The 16822-nt window shown below is 49.1% G+C and overlaps 1 protein-coding gene across 1 annotated transcript; it reads right to left on the bottom strand.

Moving 5' to 3' along the window:
* Positions 1-8944: 8944 nt before the first annotated feature.
* TAS2R5 (taste 2 receptor member 5) lies at positions 8945-9892 on the bottom strand. The gene has a single exon (XM_075557411.1). The coding sequence runs from the start codon at positions 9890-9892 to the stop codon at positions 8945-8947; it is 948 nt and encodes a 315-aa protein (XP_075413526.1).
* Between the last annotated feature and the right edge of the window lie 6930 nt (positions 9893-16822).

The raw sequence follows: 16822 nt of genomic DNA, 5'->3' as shown, positions 1-16822 counted from the left end.
GTCAGTTCCGACTCATAGCCACCTGTCCGCAAGCGACGTCAACGCTGCCCGGTCCTTTCGGCAGTCCCTGGGCCTGCAGCAGCAAAGTTCAAGTGCAGCAACCTTCTGCGGCCGTCCCTATTCGGTGTTCATTTTTCACATGCACACGACATGATCGAAAATGCCCTGGCCTGCCTACGTCCTCAAAGGAACTTCCTTTGTTTTTTCCGCTCTCAAAAGAGATCTTGGGCAGCAGATTTACCCAGTTCCTGAGGATTTCAATAGACAAGATGTACCCAGTTCTTTAGGATTTCAATAGACAAGGTTATGTCTCTGAAGCTAGAGTGTTACTTCCTCCTTTCCAGCTTCCTTTTTTTTCGTTTTTTGTGCCTAACTTTAGAGGAGGAACGGATTCAGTCTTTCACCACTGTGTATGTCGGGGGGGGGGGGGGAGAGTATGGGTTTGGGTGGAGGTGGGATAGGGGTGGGGGTGGGGGTTTCAAGATACCTTTTGTCAGGTTTAGGAAGTATGCTTCTAGTCCTACTTTGTTGGGTGTTTTTATCATGAATGATTGTTGGATTTTGTCAAATGCATTTTTGTGGTTGTTGTTTGTCTATTGGGATGGTCTTCTGCGTTTTTGTCCTTAATCCTCTTAAATATGGCATATTACATTGGTTGACTTGGTGATGTTAAGACAACCTTTCATTGCTGGAGGAAAAAACTACCCCTATTTTGTAGTAGCTCTAAACAGCCTTGACAAGAGTGAAGCCATTTTGAGCTGACAGAAGCCATTATGAACTATAAATGAACTAGGTGACATTAGGGAGGTGGGCTGTGCTGACAAGTACAATGGACTGCACCAAAGGACATGTATGTTCAAAAGACTTGGAAGAACAACTAAAGCGATTATTGTTCAACTAACTAAGAATGGCTAACTGCAATGTCCTGCTTCTGTACTCTGCTTGCTTGCATACCTGCACATTGCAAAAGTGTAAAAACCTATGGGAAATTAGGCCACTGCTCAGTCTCCTCTCAAGAGGGCTGACAGTCCCTGCGCAGGTAATAAAACTTCTTTTGAACTTGGCGGTCTGGTTTGTTTCCTTTCTGGGAACGGACAGTAGGCTACAACACTGGTGGTGTTCACTTTTTTCATATGTTACTGGGTTCTGTTTGCTAGGCTTGTTTTATTGAGTGCTTATATCTGTATTCAAAGGAAACGTTCGTCTGTTAGTTTTTCTTGCCGTGTCTTTGGTTTCAGCAGCAGGGTGATGCTGATGCTGATACTCAGTGGACAGGTTGAGAAGTCTGCCCTCCCCATCTGCTGTTGTGGGTGAGTTTGTGAAGGATTGACATTGATTTTGTAGAATTTGGCAGAATTCACCAGTGATCGTCTTTAATTTCCAGTCATCTGGTTCTGAGCTTTTCTTCATGGTCACCTGGTCCTAGTCATCTGATCCTGGACTTTGCTTCACGGTGAGTTTGATTTATCATTGTTTAAGAGTCCATCTCTTTGCTTGGTACAGATATACTCTGGTCGTCTGCTGATGGTTAGTTTGGTAGTGGACCAGATAATGTCTGTCTTTCCTGTGTGTGTGGTGTTTATAAAATCTCCAATGTCTCCCTCCTGACAGCCTTGGGAGTGGTCCATTGTCTTCTTTTATTATTGATTATGGTATTGTTTTCCAATAATTTGATCATTAGAGTTTAGACATTCACTTACACGGGCCGGTGCTTTCCTTCTTGCTTGTTTCTGTCTCCTGTTGATGTCAAGGTCACATTGACCTCAGCACTACTGGAGGAGTAGACCCTCCTTCTTTTCTGTTCTCTGGAATAGTTTGCTTCAGAGTAAATGGTGCTTTTGGTAAAATTCACCCGCACAACTTCCTAGGCTGATTTTTTTCATAGCTATTTAACTACTACTGCTTCGAAGTCAAACTCCAGGAACAGTTGGGTTTCCTATTTCTTCCTAGATGCATTTTAATATGTTGTCTTTTTCTAGGAATTCGCGATTCCATCTTAGGTTTCTAATTTACGGACATAAAACTGAATATGGTATTTTTGCTGTCTTTCCATGGTTTTATTATTCTTGTGTGGATCATCAAGGACCTTGTTGCATTCATTTTATTTAACTCCTCCCTTTTCGTCTTCATCTGTCTCCCCAGGGGATTTTCTACCATGTTAGTTCTCTCAAAGAACAAAATTTTGAATATATATCTGTCAGAAGAAGCAACACTCTCAAAGAGATGACTAAAAATAATTCAATGCCTGGGCTATAAAATGTGGGCAGCTTAGAGGAACTTACAAGGGTAGTGAAACACAGGCTCTTAGCAGCCAGTAGAGGTCAAAAGGAGTGTGGGATCCCAAGGGTTCAGTGAGAGGCCGCCAACAGGGAGGGGCCCTTGGCAGGAGCAGCGGCCTCAAGCAAGGGAGTGTGAGCATTGCCCAGCCCTAGGCAGGGAACACAGGGCCCCCTCCCCCTCTCCTGGGGTCTGCTTCGACACCCTGCTCCTCTAAGAGCATCTGACGGAAAGCCGATGACACCGGAGTCTATGTCAGGCCATCTCTCGATACAGTCCCAAAACAGGGATCAGAAACCAGGGACCCAAAACTGGATCCTGAGGGGAAATTAAAGACCACGTCTTGGTTTCCTAGTACCGCTGCCACGGAAATGCCACAGGTGGGTGGCTTTGGCAAACAGATGTATATTTTCTCGCAGGAAGTGAGAAGTCCATATTTGAGATGCAGCTCTAGCAGACGGCAGCTCTGTGCCTGCTCTGGGGAAGGCCCTTGTCTCCTCAGAGTCCACTCCTTGGCTCCTTGGAGATAGGAGGCAGGGGATCTCTCTGACCACCGTCTCTGCTTTCTCCCTTGCTTGTATTATCTCTCTCCTATCTGCAGAGATTGACTTCAGACACTCCCTATGTTAATACCGTCTCATTCACCTAACAAAGAAAACCCACTCCTGGGTTTAGGTCTTACAACGCAAACCCAATTCAATCCATAACAACTACCCAACATTTTCATTTCTTATTTCATTGATTTCTTCCAAGTCTCTGCGGTCTCTGAACCACCATTCCCCAAAGACCACTGGGAATTCCGTTTTCACCTGATTGACAATCCAGGTTCTGCCCTGGACCAGAATCTATGTGGTGGGTCCTCTTCCATCAGACTTTTGGAATCCCTACAGATCCCCACCTTAATCAACATCTTTGTGTGGACATTTTTGTACAAATGACTTTATACATATCTTTAATTATTAGAAATGTTTACCAAAAAAGGTGTAATAACATATATGCTACCAAATTGTCCCTCAGAATAATATAACAATTAATAAGCCTATCTTCGGTGTATGAGAGTATCTTTGTCCCTATGTTAAGCATCTTAACCTTGGCTAATTAAATAAACACAAAATGGCTCCTGGTTTCAACATCAAGTCATTTATTGTAATGACTCTCTCTCCCTGCCACGTAGTCAATGCTGACTCCCAGCGACTCCCTGTGGGTTCCTAGGTCGGTCACTGTTGATGGGAGTAGAAAGCCCAGTCTTTCCCCTGCCTGCCATGCAGCTCACAGCCCCACCCCTAACAAGGACACCACCAGGGCTCCACGTTTAATGACTAGTGAGACAGAGAAACACGTTCATAAACCATTTATGTTGTTTTGGTTTTATTTTGCAATTTCCCTCAAGGATTTTCTCTCCATTTTCTTTAGGGTCTTCTGGGTTTTCTTAATTTTTTGCACTGGTGAAGAATAATAACTAATTTTCCTGGTTTCGTCCGCTGTAATTTGAATTCCCCCTCCCCCCAAGTTTATACATTGCCATTTAAACCTAAGCACAAGTTAGATGTTTTAATGCAATCAAGCATGTGGAGGAATTTTGCATAACTGCATGAAGTAAGGAGATGTAACTCTTGGTTTTCTGCCTTTCTACCCTGTTTGAATCTCTTTCTAACCCTTTTCATAGATCACAGGTTTTTGTTTGTTTTTATGTATAAGAGAACTTTATATCAAGAAGTAATTATACATGGAGAAAATATCCCAGCCCAGTCCAACTCAAGTCCATAAGTCCAAGACTAGTCCGTAAGTCCCTCTTCAGACTCACGCAGCCACATGCAATCATGCAGAATGCAGGGAGATCACAGGCCGGTGGGTGCAGAGTTGTGTGGATCCAAGGGCAGTGGGCACATCCATTGCCTTGGAAGGAACCAGGATGAGCCAGCAGGAAGGTGAAGGCCTGCGGGGTGGTGGTGGTAGAGGTTCCAAGGAACCTCCTTATGAGAAGGCCACAGCCTCAAGGAGTCACCATCGGGCTGTGACCTGACTGACAGGCTTAACTCCAACCCTACACTGCTATGTAGCTCCAAGTTGACATGCAATTATGTAACTGCCACAATACTAGTAGAAGAACTTTATAAAAACAAACATCTGAAGAACTTACTGTAAAGTTCTAGACCCAACTCCCAAGATTCTGATTCAGCAGTAGTGCCTGATATTGTTATTACTTTTATTTTTAAATCATTTTACTGGGGCTCATACAGCTCTTATCACAATCCATACATACATCCATTCCATTGTGTCGAACACCTTTGTACATATGTTGCCATCATCATTTTCAAAACATTTTCTTTCTACTTGAGCCCTTGGTATCAACTCATTTTCCCCCACCCCCACCCTCCCTCCCTCATAGATCACAGTTTTAACACCTCAAATTGCCCCTCATCCTAAAGCATGCCACACCATCGACAGCAAGGTTCTGAGGATCTCTGTGCACAAGCATGTGCACACTCAGGCCCACTGATGGGCGGGCTGAGCCCAGCTGCAGCTCCAGGAATGCAAACTAACAAAGTTTCCTTATCTGGGAATCAGTTCAAGTGCACATATTTGCCTCCAGATTTGTTTTCTTGGCTAAAACACAAAGTAGCCTCACACCCATCATGAGCTATATTACATTCAGAAATGAAGGAAACCCAGCCCAGAATGCAAGCTGACAGTGAAAGGGTTTTGTCCCTAAGGATGGAGGAGGGATAGAACATCAGTCTCTCCTAGGTTTGTAGCTACCACCAAGCCCATATTTGACTTGATTGCTAGACTCAAGCCCTTGAACATCTCCCAGACTAACCCTCGAATGAAACCTCACCCACAGAAGCATGATCCTTGAGGTTTACTGGCAAGTTCACAAGACGTGGAGTCCCCCAGCTGGGACTGCGCCCCCAGAATCATTCACCGTCATTTATCTCCAACGACCGGCATTGCGTCACTTATAAAATGGAGAGTTACTAATAACAGTGCTGTTAACACGGTCAAATGAGCCCAGGAAGATGAGAAGCCCAGGACAGATGTCAAATTGCCACTACTACAACCAAATAAAATAGAGGTGGAGGAACAGAAATAAACCTACAGGGAGAAGCACCTTCTATTTGAAGAAAAGGCCACAGTCAGTGGTGCCTGATCTCACCTGGTGATGCTATCCAGGAGGTGCCTGATCTCACCTGGTGGTGCTATCCAGGAGGTGCCTGATCTCACCTGGTGATGCTATCCAGGAGGTGCCTGATCTCACCTGGTGATGCTATCCAGCCAGTGCCCTAGATGGTGACCAGGTGTACACTTCCACCCCACCCCATGCACCTTCACAGGAATCAGGAGACACGGGGAGAGAGAAAGGCAGAGAGACGCAGATCCACACAGTGTCCCTTGAAAAAGCACATCCAGTGCTTTTGATTTTTGATTCTGATCCCTTGGAGCTGGGCCAACAGGGATGTGTTCATAGAAATCAGAAAAGAAGGATGAGGAAACGAGTGCAAAGGAGGGGAGACTTCACGAAGGGAGGAAGGGCCCAGGGCACACAGTGTTCAGGACAAGGCACCGAGCCAGAAACAGGATGCCTGGTCCGGTCCCAGCATGGTCACCAGCTCTCGGTGATGTGCAGGCCAGCCTGGTCCTCTCAAGCTCAGTTATTTTGTCTGTCATAGAAAGACAAGTCTTTTCAGCTGGCCAGTTGTTGTTGTTAGGTGCCATCGAGTCAGCTCCTACCCATAGTGACCCTGTGCCCAACAGAGCAAACCACTGCATGGTCCTGCCCAGCCTCAAACTCACACGTGTCCCTGTGCCTGAGCCCTTGGGTGCAGCCGCTATGTCCATCCATCGCATCGAGCGAGGGCCTTCCTCTTTTCCGCCGCACCTCCACTTGACCAAACATGATGTCCTTCCCAGGGACTGGTCTCTCCTGACAATACGCCCAGAGTATATAAGATGAAGTCTTGCGATCCTTGCCTCTAAGGAGCACTCTGGCCTCACTTCTTCCAACAGAGATCGGTTTGTCCGTTTAGCATGCCTTAGCACTTTCCAGATTCTTCGCCAGCACCGCAAATTCAAATGCATCCTTCTTCTACGGCCCTCTTTATTCAATGTCCAACTCTCACAGGAACAGGACGCGATGGAGAAGACCACAGCATTGGACAGGCGCAGCTCAGTCCTCCAAGTCGTGCCCTCGCTCTTCAGTGCTCAGGAGGTCTTGTGCAGCAGATTTACCCGATGCAACAGGTCTTTTCATCTCTTGACTGCTGCTTCCAGGAGCACAGATTGTGGATCCAAGTAGAACAAATCCTCGACAACGTCCACCTTTTCTCCATTTATCATGCTGTGACCTCTTGGTCCAGGTGAGCATTTTGGTCTCCCTCCGTTGAGTCGTAATCCAGACTGAAGACTGCGATCCTGGAGCTTCACTTGTTTATTATGTTCCAGGCAGTCTTCTGAGTCTCAGGGACAAAGGCGAAAACAAAAACAGCCGGTCCCTGCATCTGCGAGTTGACTGTGTCCCTCCAGCTCAGGCTTGGAGAGGTCAGAGGGGAAGGGCATGTGGATAACTGACCACAGCAGATAGGGCTTGACCACATCAAGGAACAGTATTCTCCTAGCTACTGTCTGAGAGCCAACGGCAGCACCATCAGTCCTATCCTGCCTTGTCCCAGGTCCTGGGCATTCGAGCTTCGTGCAGATTGTGGCAGCTGTGTTGGAATGAATTGAATGCCACCAAATGACAGGGAGCTTTAAAAAGTTTGTGGGGAAGTGGAATACAAATATAATGGCATTTTCCACCAATTTTTTAAAACTCACTGCCATCAAGCGATTTTTACACTCATTAGACTATATTTCTACTCTTTTTTTAAATCATTTTATTGGGTGCTCATACAACTCTTATTACAATCCATACATACATCAATTGTGTCAAGCACATTTGTACATTTGTTGCCATCATCATTCTCAAAATATTTGTTTTCTACTTGAGCCCTTGATATCAGCTCCTCATTTTTGACCTCCCTCCCTGCCCCCCTCCCTCATGAAGCCTTGTTAATTTATAAATTATTATTATATTGTCATATCTTACACTGTCCGACATCTTCCTTCACCCACTTTTCTGTTGTCCATACCCCAGGGAAGGGGTCATACGTAGATCCTTGTAATCAGTTCCCCCTTCCTACCGCTCCTTCCCTCCACCCTCCCAGTATCTCCACTCTGGTCCTGAAGGGGTCATCTGTCCTGGATACCCTATATTTCCAGTTCCTATCTGTACCAGTGTACATCTCTGGTCTAGCCAGATTTGTACGGTAGAATAGGGATTATGATAGTGGGGAGAGGAAAGATTTCAGAATTAGAGGAAAGTTACCTCATCTTTCTCTCACGTGAGCTCTTTGAAGCCCCCACTTCAGTGTCTTCTTGGCTTGGCATGAGTCTCAGTATTTGCAATTTTCCTCCACTTTGTGATGGAGGGTGTGATGTAATTATCCAACGGGTTCTAAATCCTAACCTCTAGGATGTCCATGAGGCAGTTAGTTATTTTGTGATGGAGGGTGTGATGTAATTATCCAACGGGTTCTAAATCCTAACCTCTAGGATGTCCATGAGGCAGTTAGTTATTTTGTGATGGAGGGTGTGATGTAATTATCCAACGGGTTCTAAATCCTAACCTCTAGGATGTCCATGAGGCAGTTAGTTAATGAAGCAGTCCAGGGGAATACGTGGGGTCTTGACTCACTCTCTTTTGAGATATAAAAGAATTGAAACAAGTGCACAAAGATCAGGGGGACCACAGTGCCACCAAGAAAGAAGAGCCAGTGGGGAAAGTGTCCTTTGGACCCAAGGTCTCGCACTGAGACCCTCCTAGTCCCAGGGGATGGTGGTGACAATAGAGAAAGAAAGCCGTTCCCTAGAGCAAATGTCCTGGGCCCTGGGAGCCTACTGGGTTAAGCTGGCCTGCCCACAGCACGGTTGGCATTTGAAAACCCAGCAGCCAATTTGAGGCAGAAAGATGAGATTTTCTGCTCCTACAAACCCCCCACCCCCCGCCCCCTGCCCTGACGGCCTCAGAAACCCCACAGGGACAGTGCTACTCTGTCCTGTGGGGTCACCGTGAGTCAGAATCAACCGGTGGTCCTGAGTGGTGTGCATGAGTCGCCTAAACTGTGAGAGTAGAAATGTCTTTCTTCAAGGCACCCCCTTCAATGCGTGCATTTGCAGCAGCACCGGACCGAGGCCAGCCACCACCTGGCAGGGGGTCTGGACTCAGAGGGACGGCCAGAAAGAGAGAGCTGTTTCTTCAGTTCTGCCTCACTGTTGGCTCTCTAGACCACACAGACAGCAGTGGGGAGAGAGGCAAAACCATTGCGTTCCTGGCTGTTTCCTAAGAACGTTTGCCTCCAATGATCAGCCTGAACGAGTACAGGGAACTACGCCACACACATCGACAGTCACTGTCATTGCTGCTCCTGGTCTGTGGAGACGCAAGGTGCCTTCTCTGTTACACATGAAAAGAGCAGATGCCTCTTTTACCAAACAGAGATCAGCGCTGCTGATTTGGCTTCCAGTGGCCTGGCGCCCGTGCGGGGCCTGCTGTCAGGGCAGGAATGTTTGACAGGATGAAAAAGCCGGCTTCCTTTCAGGGCACCATCAGTAGCACCTCACAGGTGCCTTATACTTCCCTCTCCCCCAGCTTCCTGGGGCATGGGCCCCCACCTCTGCACGTGCCCACCACCTTCTGCAGGATCCTGTACCAAAGCTCCTTGGCCTTTGGGTTGCCCAGGACGAGCAGGGCGGAATGAAGAGAGGGGGAGGCGGCCATGAGGATCTCGAAGAAGACGACAGAGGTGAGATTTGGAGACGGGTGCTTGGAAGTGATAGAGAAGGGGCTGACCAGGATATATACAATGTGGAGAACCAGGAAGCAGCCCAGGGACTTCAGGGCCATGATATGAGCCTGAGCCTGGGCATCTCTCCTGCCCGCCTTGAAGACCTGCATCTTCCGGTGGTGCTTGTACAGGGAAACCATCAGCATCCCAGAGTACAGCAGAAACAGCAGGAAGGGGAGCCAGCTCCCCGAGTTGAGCAGGGTTAGGTAGCCGTAATGCTGCCCCCCGGGGGAATACAGGATGCTGCTATTGCTCTTGGAGAGCACGTAGGCTTGTCGGATGATGTGGTCCACCAAGATCAAAGCGACGATGCAGTAACCAAGGAGGCACCAGAGGCTCAGGCGGTAGGCCTGCCGCTTCAGCCACACATAAGCAGGGTACTCAAAGGTGGCGATCTTCAGGCAGTAGAAGACACTGAGGAAGGTAGTAAACCACACGCTGACCTGACTCACCGTGACCCAGACGAGACTGAGGACGTAGAGCTGCCAGCTAACCTGGAAGGAAGGAAACAAGGCAAGGTCTGCCATGATCAGCCACTGCAGAAGAAAGCGGGAGGCCGCCAGGCCCAGGATGATTCTGCAGTAGGGGGTCAGGTTGGCTCTCCTGGCCCATTCTTGGAGACTCCACACCACAAGAACTCCATTCCCAAGCAGGCCGACCAAGAACTCGGCCACGGCCACCAATATCATCAGGCCTTGGGAAAAGGTCAGCGAGGTGAGAGCTGTCTCCATGGGGCTGAAGGGCCTTCACGGCTCTGGTGGCGGCACCTCAGTCACCATGAATCTTGGTCCCGGCCTTGTCCTCTGTCGCCTGTCCCCAGGCGGAGACGGAAAGCTATGACCAGTAGCGGAGTGGAGAGCAGTCACTGTCACTCTGTATTTGCATCTACACAAGCAAGCTCAGTGTCCAGTCTGGGAACAGCCCCGTCACCCCCAGACAGCGTCCTCGGGGGCCATGACCACAGTCTACAAGAAAACAAGAGGGAACACAGACTCGCCTTTCAGGGGCCATGGCCACTGTCTACACGGAGAGTGAGTCAGCAAGAAAGACTGCAGCCATCACACTCCTCAGGAGAAAGCAGAGTCTATCTGCTCCTGTCAGTATTTACCATCTCACCAATCACAAGACCCAGAGACGACTCGACAGCTGCTGTCATCAGTTTTGTCGTAGCTGGAACCTGTTACGCACAAGAGGACAAACACTCTCCGGCCCTGTGCTGTCTCACAGTCGCGCCTTATGTTTGGGCCCTGTGTCCGTCCAGCTCCTCGCAACCTTTCCTTTTTCAATGGTACGATGTCCTTCTCTGGGGACTGGTCTCTCCTGATAACATGTTCAAGGCACATGAGATGAAGTCTCGCCGTCCTGAGGAGCACCCTGGCTGTGCCTCTCCCAAGACAGATCTGTTTAGTCTAATGGAAACCCATGGTCCTCTCAATATTCTCCACCAGCACCATAACCCGCACGCATGCATTCTGCTTCAGCCCTTGTTCACTGTCCAACTTTCACCCGTGTCTGAGGCGACTGAAAATACCCGAGCTTGAATCAGGCACGCCTTAGTCTTCAAAGTGACACTCGTGCTCTTCAAAACTGTAACGAGGTCCTTATGCAACAGATGGGCACGGTGGAACATGTTCGTCGAGTGCTTGATTGCCGCTTCCATGAGCATGAATTGTGGATCCAACCACAATTGCGCTCTTTTCGCTACTTATCACGGTGTTACTTATGAGTCCAGTTGGGAAGCTTTCTGTTTTCTGTACATTGAGTTGTAATCCACAGTGAGGCTGCGATCCTTGATCTTCATCAGCAAGGGCTTCAAATCCTCCTGACTTTCAGTTATCAAAGTGGCGTCATCTGCATATCACAGGTTGTTAATAAGCCTTCCTCCAATCCTGATGCCTACTGAGTTGTTCTGATGATCCGGCTTCTCTGATAATTTGCTCAACATAGAAATTGCATAAGTATGAAGAGAGGGTACAACCCTGATGCATACCTTTCCTGATTTTAAACCTGTAATATTCCCGTGTTTTGTTGCACACCTGACTCTTGGCCCATGGTACCACAGGGGCAAATTGAAGTGTTCTGGAATTCCCATTCTTCTCAATACTATCCATAGTTCGTTACGGCCCACACAGTCAAATATCTTTGCAGAGTCAATAAAATGCAAGTAAACATCTTTCTGGTATCCCCTGCCTTCAGCCAAGATACATTTGACGTCAGTAATGATATACTGGTGCCATGTCCTCCCCTGAATCTGGATTGAATGTCTGGCACTTCCAATCTTTGTACTGCTGCAACCATGGTTGAATTCTCTTCAGTAAAACTTCATTTGCAAGTGTTATTGTTCTAAAATCATGAGCTCACTTTTCTTTGGAATGGGACCAAATATGGGTCTCTTCCAGTCGGTTGGCCAAGTAGCTGTCTTCCAGATTTCCTGGCCTAGTCGAGTAAGTGCTTCCAGTGCTTCAACAGCATGTGGGAACATTTCTATTGGCATTCCTTCAATTCCGGAAGCCTGCTTTTTCTCGCATGCCTTCAGCGTGACCTGCACCTTTCCCTCAGTAACACTGGCTCTTCATCATATGCCAACCATTTGAAATTGTTCTCTGTCAACCAGCTCTTTGGGGCACAGGGCCTCTGTGTGTTCCTCTCGTTTTCTTTTCCTGACTCCTACACCATTCAGCATTCTGCCCATAGAATCTTCCGTGTTGCAACTCGAGGCCTGAATTTTTTTTCCCTTTGGTTCTTTCAGCTAGAGATGTACATTCGCTGGTCTGTGACCAAGAACAAGTTTCAGAGTACCTTCTGACGTCCACTTTGATCTTTGCTTTCTCTCCTGCCTTTTTAGCGGTATTTTGCTGCCTTCATGGATGATGGTCTGAGTCTGGAAGCTCTGCTGAACCCTGTTTCCCTTGGGAGACACTGCTCATATTTGAAAGACGAGTGATGTAACTTCCTTTGTCTCAGCACCACACAGCTATCTTATATTCCATTATGCAAGTGAGAAGTTGGGGGTGAGGTGAGATATTTGGAGATGAGGACAGGGGACCAAAACATATTCTACTTGAGTGTCAAAGGTCCAGTGGGGAGTCACCTCTGCCTGCAGTGCCTTCAAGATTGCTGCCCTTTCCGGTCATGCTCGCCTGGACCTGGACCGCCCACCAACGCCTTGTAGGATGGAGACATGCCCCAAGGTGAGATAAGGGTCGGCAGAACTATCTGGAACCACAGACAAAGTACTTCAATTCTCAGCTCCAGACTACACAGCCCCTCGGGACAGTCTGGTATGCAGGTGTGTGGGGGTGGGCAGAGATGGCTGCTGGAATCTCACCCCCAGTCAACACACCATAAGGCGGGCTCTCCTCAAGCGTGGCAGGGTGGCATGCCTGTGACAAGGAGGCAAAGGGGCTTCTGCAGAGATAGCTAATCCACCGGGAGGTTGTCCTTGGGTGGGCCGGCCCAAGACTGGGTGTGTCTCGGACGAAGCCTGACATCCTGAAGGGTGAGGATCTCCTACTGGACTCGGAAAATTCAGCTGCACGTAGTACGAGGCCTGAGGGAGCTACGTGGCCAGAATGAGGGGAGGCTTCCAGGGACTGAGAGGCCCTCAGCCCTACAGCCAGGAGGACCTGACCTCTGGCCACACCTGGGGACTGGGAAGAGGTGCCCATCTTCAGCAAGGAGTTCTGCACCTACTCCAGCCTAACCACCCAGCACCAGGCCCGCTGCGTCACCGCCCCACACTGCAGGGCCCGCTACCCTGAGCCGGACCATGAGAGCTGTTAGTAGCTAGCTTAGGGTCAGGGGGTTGTCCCTCCCATGCCTGTAAAGGCCCCCACAGAGGAGGTGGGAAAGAAATCAGGCAACCCTTAGACACCTATGAAGACCCCAAACTGAGCATGCTTGTACTTAACCCCCCAAGTCTGGTGGGAAGTACACCTGGGCTCAAACTAGGCCCTGGTTCATGACATCATCCAGGTGGGCCTATCTCAGCCAAGGGGGTCACCCAATACTATCAACCATGCCTTCCCCGATCCAGGGGGTGGGCTAGAATAAAGGTAGGGAGCACGCTCTGGGCCTACTCGGGGCCCAGAGCGCCTCTTGGCCCACATATTCTCAGCTTCTAGGGTTCTTGGGCTTCTGGCGTTCCAGGCTTCCCCCGCCTGCCCTCCAAGATCCTTACATGTGCTCTTTTCCACGAGGTTGTTCGAGCCCAGTTGTGAACCCCTTTGAGACTGTAGCACCTGCAACGTGTCCTGTCCTTCATAAAAACCCACTTGGATTACAAAACGGGCTTCAGCGTGCATTCTTTCATCATGTGAAGCCAAGAACCGGGGTCTTTCCCACTCCAGAAACTAACAGGGCCACCCAGCAAACACACAGAGCATTCTGACCAGGCTGGGGATGCCCAGGAGGAAGTGAGCAGGAAAGATGCCGTGGGAATGACTCAAAGATAAGAGGATGGCCAGGATGCGGAGGAAGGAGTGGGGGCCAGAGCGGTTTGGGGTGGCCCTCAGACTCGCAGTGAGAGGACGTGGACAGTCCACTCTTTGTTCACAGGGGAACTACAACCATCTGTGATAGGCCAGGCTAGAGAACCAGAAGAGAACTATGCACAGTGTCCGATTCCCCATGTGAACTCTGCCCACATCCTATGTCCCTGTCACAGACTGAGAGGGGTCCGGGAGGAGTCCTTTTATCCACTGGCCCGACCTGGGTGGGTGAAGCACCACCCATGAACCCGCCCCCACCCCCTGGAAGCTCACCCAGATCACATATCCAAACCCAAATGCAGCCCACGTCCATCAAGTTCATTCCCACTCAGCGTGACCCTGGACAGGATCAGTCTCACATTTCTCAAGGGGAGTGGCTGGTGGGTTTGAACCACTGACCTTGTGGTTAACAGCCCAATGTCTGGCCCACAGTGCCACACATCTTTGAGGATGTGTATCCAGAAAGCCTCGAAAACAAATTCTTTTTCCAGATGGTTTTAGACAGGCTCCCTTACTACTGGGGTTTGGAAAAATCTGAACCCCAGGAGAATTGAGATAACAGTGTGGCTTGTTCCAAAGAGGAGGAGGGCTGGTCTACACAGTTACCCAACATCCACCGGCCAGGGTCGTCCCTTTGCAGACACACACCGGTTTAAAAGGAGAGGTGTTTCCTACTTCCCTGATCAGGGGAGAGCCCTGGAGCACTGCCGGGTAAGCTTCAGACTGCTAACCACGGGTCAGAGCTCAAGCCAGCATCTCCCAGGGAGAGAGAGGAGGGAGACTGTCTGTTCCCATCGAGACTGACAGCCCTGGAAACAATGAGCAGGCTGGGGGGCTGTGAGTCAGAATCCACTTGATGGCAGTGGGTTGATTTTCCCTTTTTAATCACTTTATTGGGAGCCCATACAACTCTCATCACAATCCATACATCCATCCATTAAGCATATTTGCACATTTGTTGCCATCATCATTTTCAAAACATTTTCTTTCTACTTGAGCCCTTGGTATAAGCTTCTCTTTTTTATCCCTCCCTGCCCCACCCTCCCTCCCTCATGAATCCTTGATAATTTTTTTTCATGTCTTACACGGATCTATGTCTTCCTTTATCCACTTTTCTGTTGTCTGTTCCCCTGGGAGGGGGTTATAGATAGATCATTGTGATTGGTTCCCCCTTCCCTCCCCCCACCCACCTACCCCTGACCCTCCTGGTATGGCTACTCTCAATATTGGTCCTGAGGGCTTTATCTGTCCTGGATTCCTTGTACTTCCAGTTCTTATCTGTACCTGTGTACATGCTCTGGTCTAGCCAGATTTGAAAGGCAGAATTGGGGTCATGATAGTGGGGGGAAAGAAACATTAAAGAACTAGAGGAAAGTTGTGTGTCTCATAGGTGCTATAATGACCCTGATTGGTTCGTTGCCTCCCCGTGACCCTTCTGTAAGGGGGTCTCCAATTGCCTACAGATGGGCTTTGGGTCTCCACTCCACACTCCCCCCCATTCACAATGATATGATTTTTCATTCTGGGTCTTAGATGCCTGATACCTGTTCTTATCGATACCTTGTGATCACACAGGCTAGTGTGCTTCTACCATGTGGATTTTGTTGCTTCTCAACTAGATGGCCACTTGTTTATCTTCCAGCCTTTAAGACCCCAAGATGCTATATCTTTTGATAGCCGGGCACCATCAGCTTTCTTCACCACATTTGCTTATGCATCCAGTTTGTCTTCAGTGATCATGTTGGGAAGGTGAACATCATGGAATGCCAGGTGATTAGAACAAAGTGTTCTTGAAGTACTTGAGTAGAGAGGCCCAATGTCCATCTGCCACCTTAATACTAAACCTATAAATATATGGCATAGGTCTATTTCCCAGGCAAAGGGAATTTATAGAGGTGTAAATACCAGCATGTACCTATGTAAATGTATTTATATAGTGGATTGATCTTGTCAGGTGACAGTGTGTGGGCAACAAGGGGGATTCTCTGCAGTGGGAGTGCAATGGGACTGCCATGCAAATAGAGGCCCTGCCCACCTTTGCCTGGGGGGCTATGGAAATGAGGAGGTGCTTTGCATGGCCCAGAGGACAGCAGCTCGGATTTCGGCCCTGCTTTCCATGAACCACCTTCATTTCCTTTTTAAATCATAGGGAAAAAGCCTTGCTGGGTTTTACTGAATTTCACAGGATCAGATGTCGCCATTAGCCATTCTCCAGGGTCCCTCATGTTGACAGCTCAGGACCAAGGAGCAGTCAGAAACCACCCCTCTCCCCTCAGCGGACACCATGGGGGCTCCTCCTGGCACCAACAGAGCAGACCATCTGGAGAAGTCTGAACTCTGGAAGAGCAGGCCCTGGGCTCAGCACCCCTGAGCGAGCGTCTCCAGGCTGCCTGGGTCACACTCAGGCATGTGCCAGCCCTGCCACTAGATGGCACCCAGTCTGAGCAGGTGCCCTCTCCCTGGTGCCCGTGCAGCCCACTCTCTCCCCAGTAAGAAAGTAGCTGGCCTTTGGGAATCCTGTGTGAGAGGAGCAAGCACTGGGGAGGCACCGGTTTTGTCTTGCTGGGCGGATGCTGCGTTGTCTGCCAAGAGGAGGTCCGGTGAGCCTCGCAAGCAGTGCCATTTTGCCAACAGCACCCTCATTATTGGTCAATTCTCACTGTGTTTCAAACTTACTCGTCAGGAGATTGCACGCTTCACAGACTGCCAAACTCAAAGCGACAGACACCTCCCTTGAGTTGGTTCTGGCACACAGCGACCCTGAAGGACTTTGTGGAAGGCTCCCTTAGGTTTCTGAGACTGTCCCTCACAGAGGCACACAGCCTCATCTTTCCCTGGTGGAAGCGTTTGAGAGGCTTAAATAGCCCACCTTGAGGCTAGTAGCTCAGTCCCTAACCCACAGCCCCCTCTAGAAGGCTACCCAAAACAACCAAATGTTAGATTGGGAAAGAGAACGCGAGCTCACCTTGGGCGCACAGAAGAATTACGACCAGTTGAGATGCAAACACCACAAAAGGAGTTTTAATTGCTAGCTCGAGCTAGGGCTTTTTTCCCTACACTGCCCAGCGCAGCGGGATGTACTGTCCCAAAGGGAATCAGCCCCGAGTTCTTTGTTCCCTGGGTTTTTATGGGGCCAGGGACGGGGGGGGGGGGGGGGCAGTCCAGTGTTGC

The sequence above is a fragment of the Tenrec ecaudatus genome, chromosome 9 (assembly GCF_050624435.1).
Source record: "Tenrec ecaudatus isolate mTenEca1 chromosome 9, mTenEca1.hap1, whole genome shotgun sequence".
NCBI classification, from domain to species: domain Eukaryota; kingdom Metazoa; phylum Chordata; class Mammalia; order Afrosoricida; family Tenrecidae; genus Tenrec; species Tenrec ecaudatus.
The sequence above is the reverse complement of the archived record's forward strand: the minus strand, read 5'-3'. Positions and strand labels throughout refer to the sequence as shown.

What these genes read in the sequence shown, in the direction of transcription:
- TAS2R5 (XM_075557411.1), bottom strand. Translation starts at nt 9,892, where the DNA reads ATGGAGACAGCTCTCACCTCGCTGACCTTTTCCCAAGGCCTGATGATA.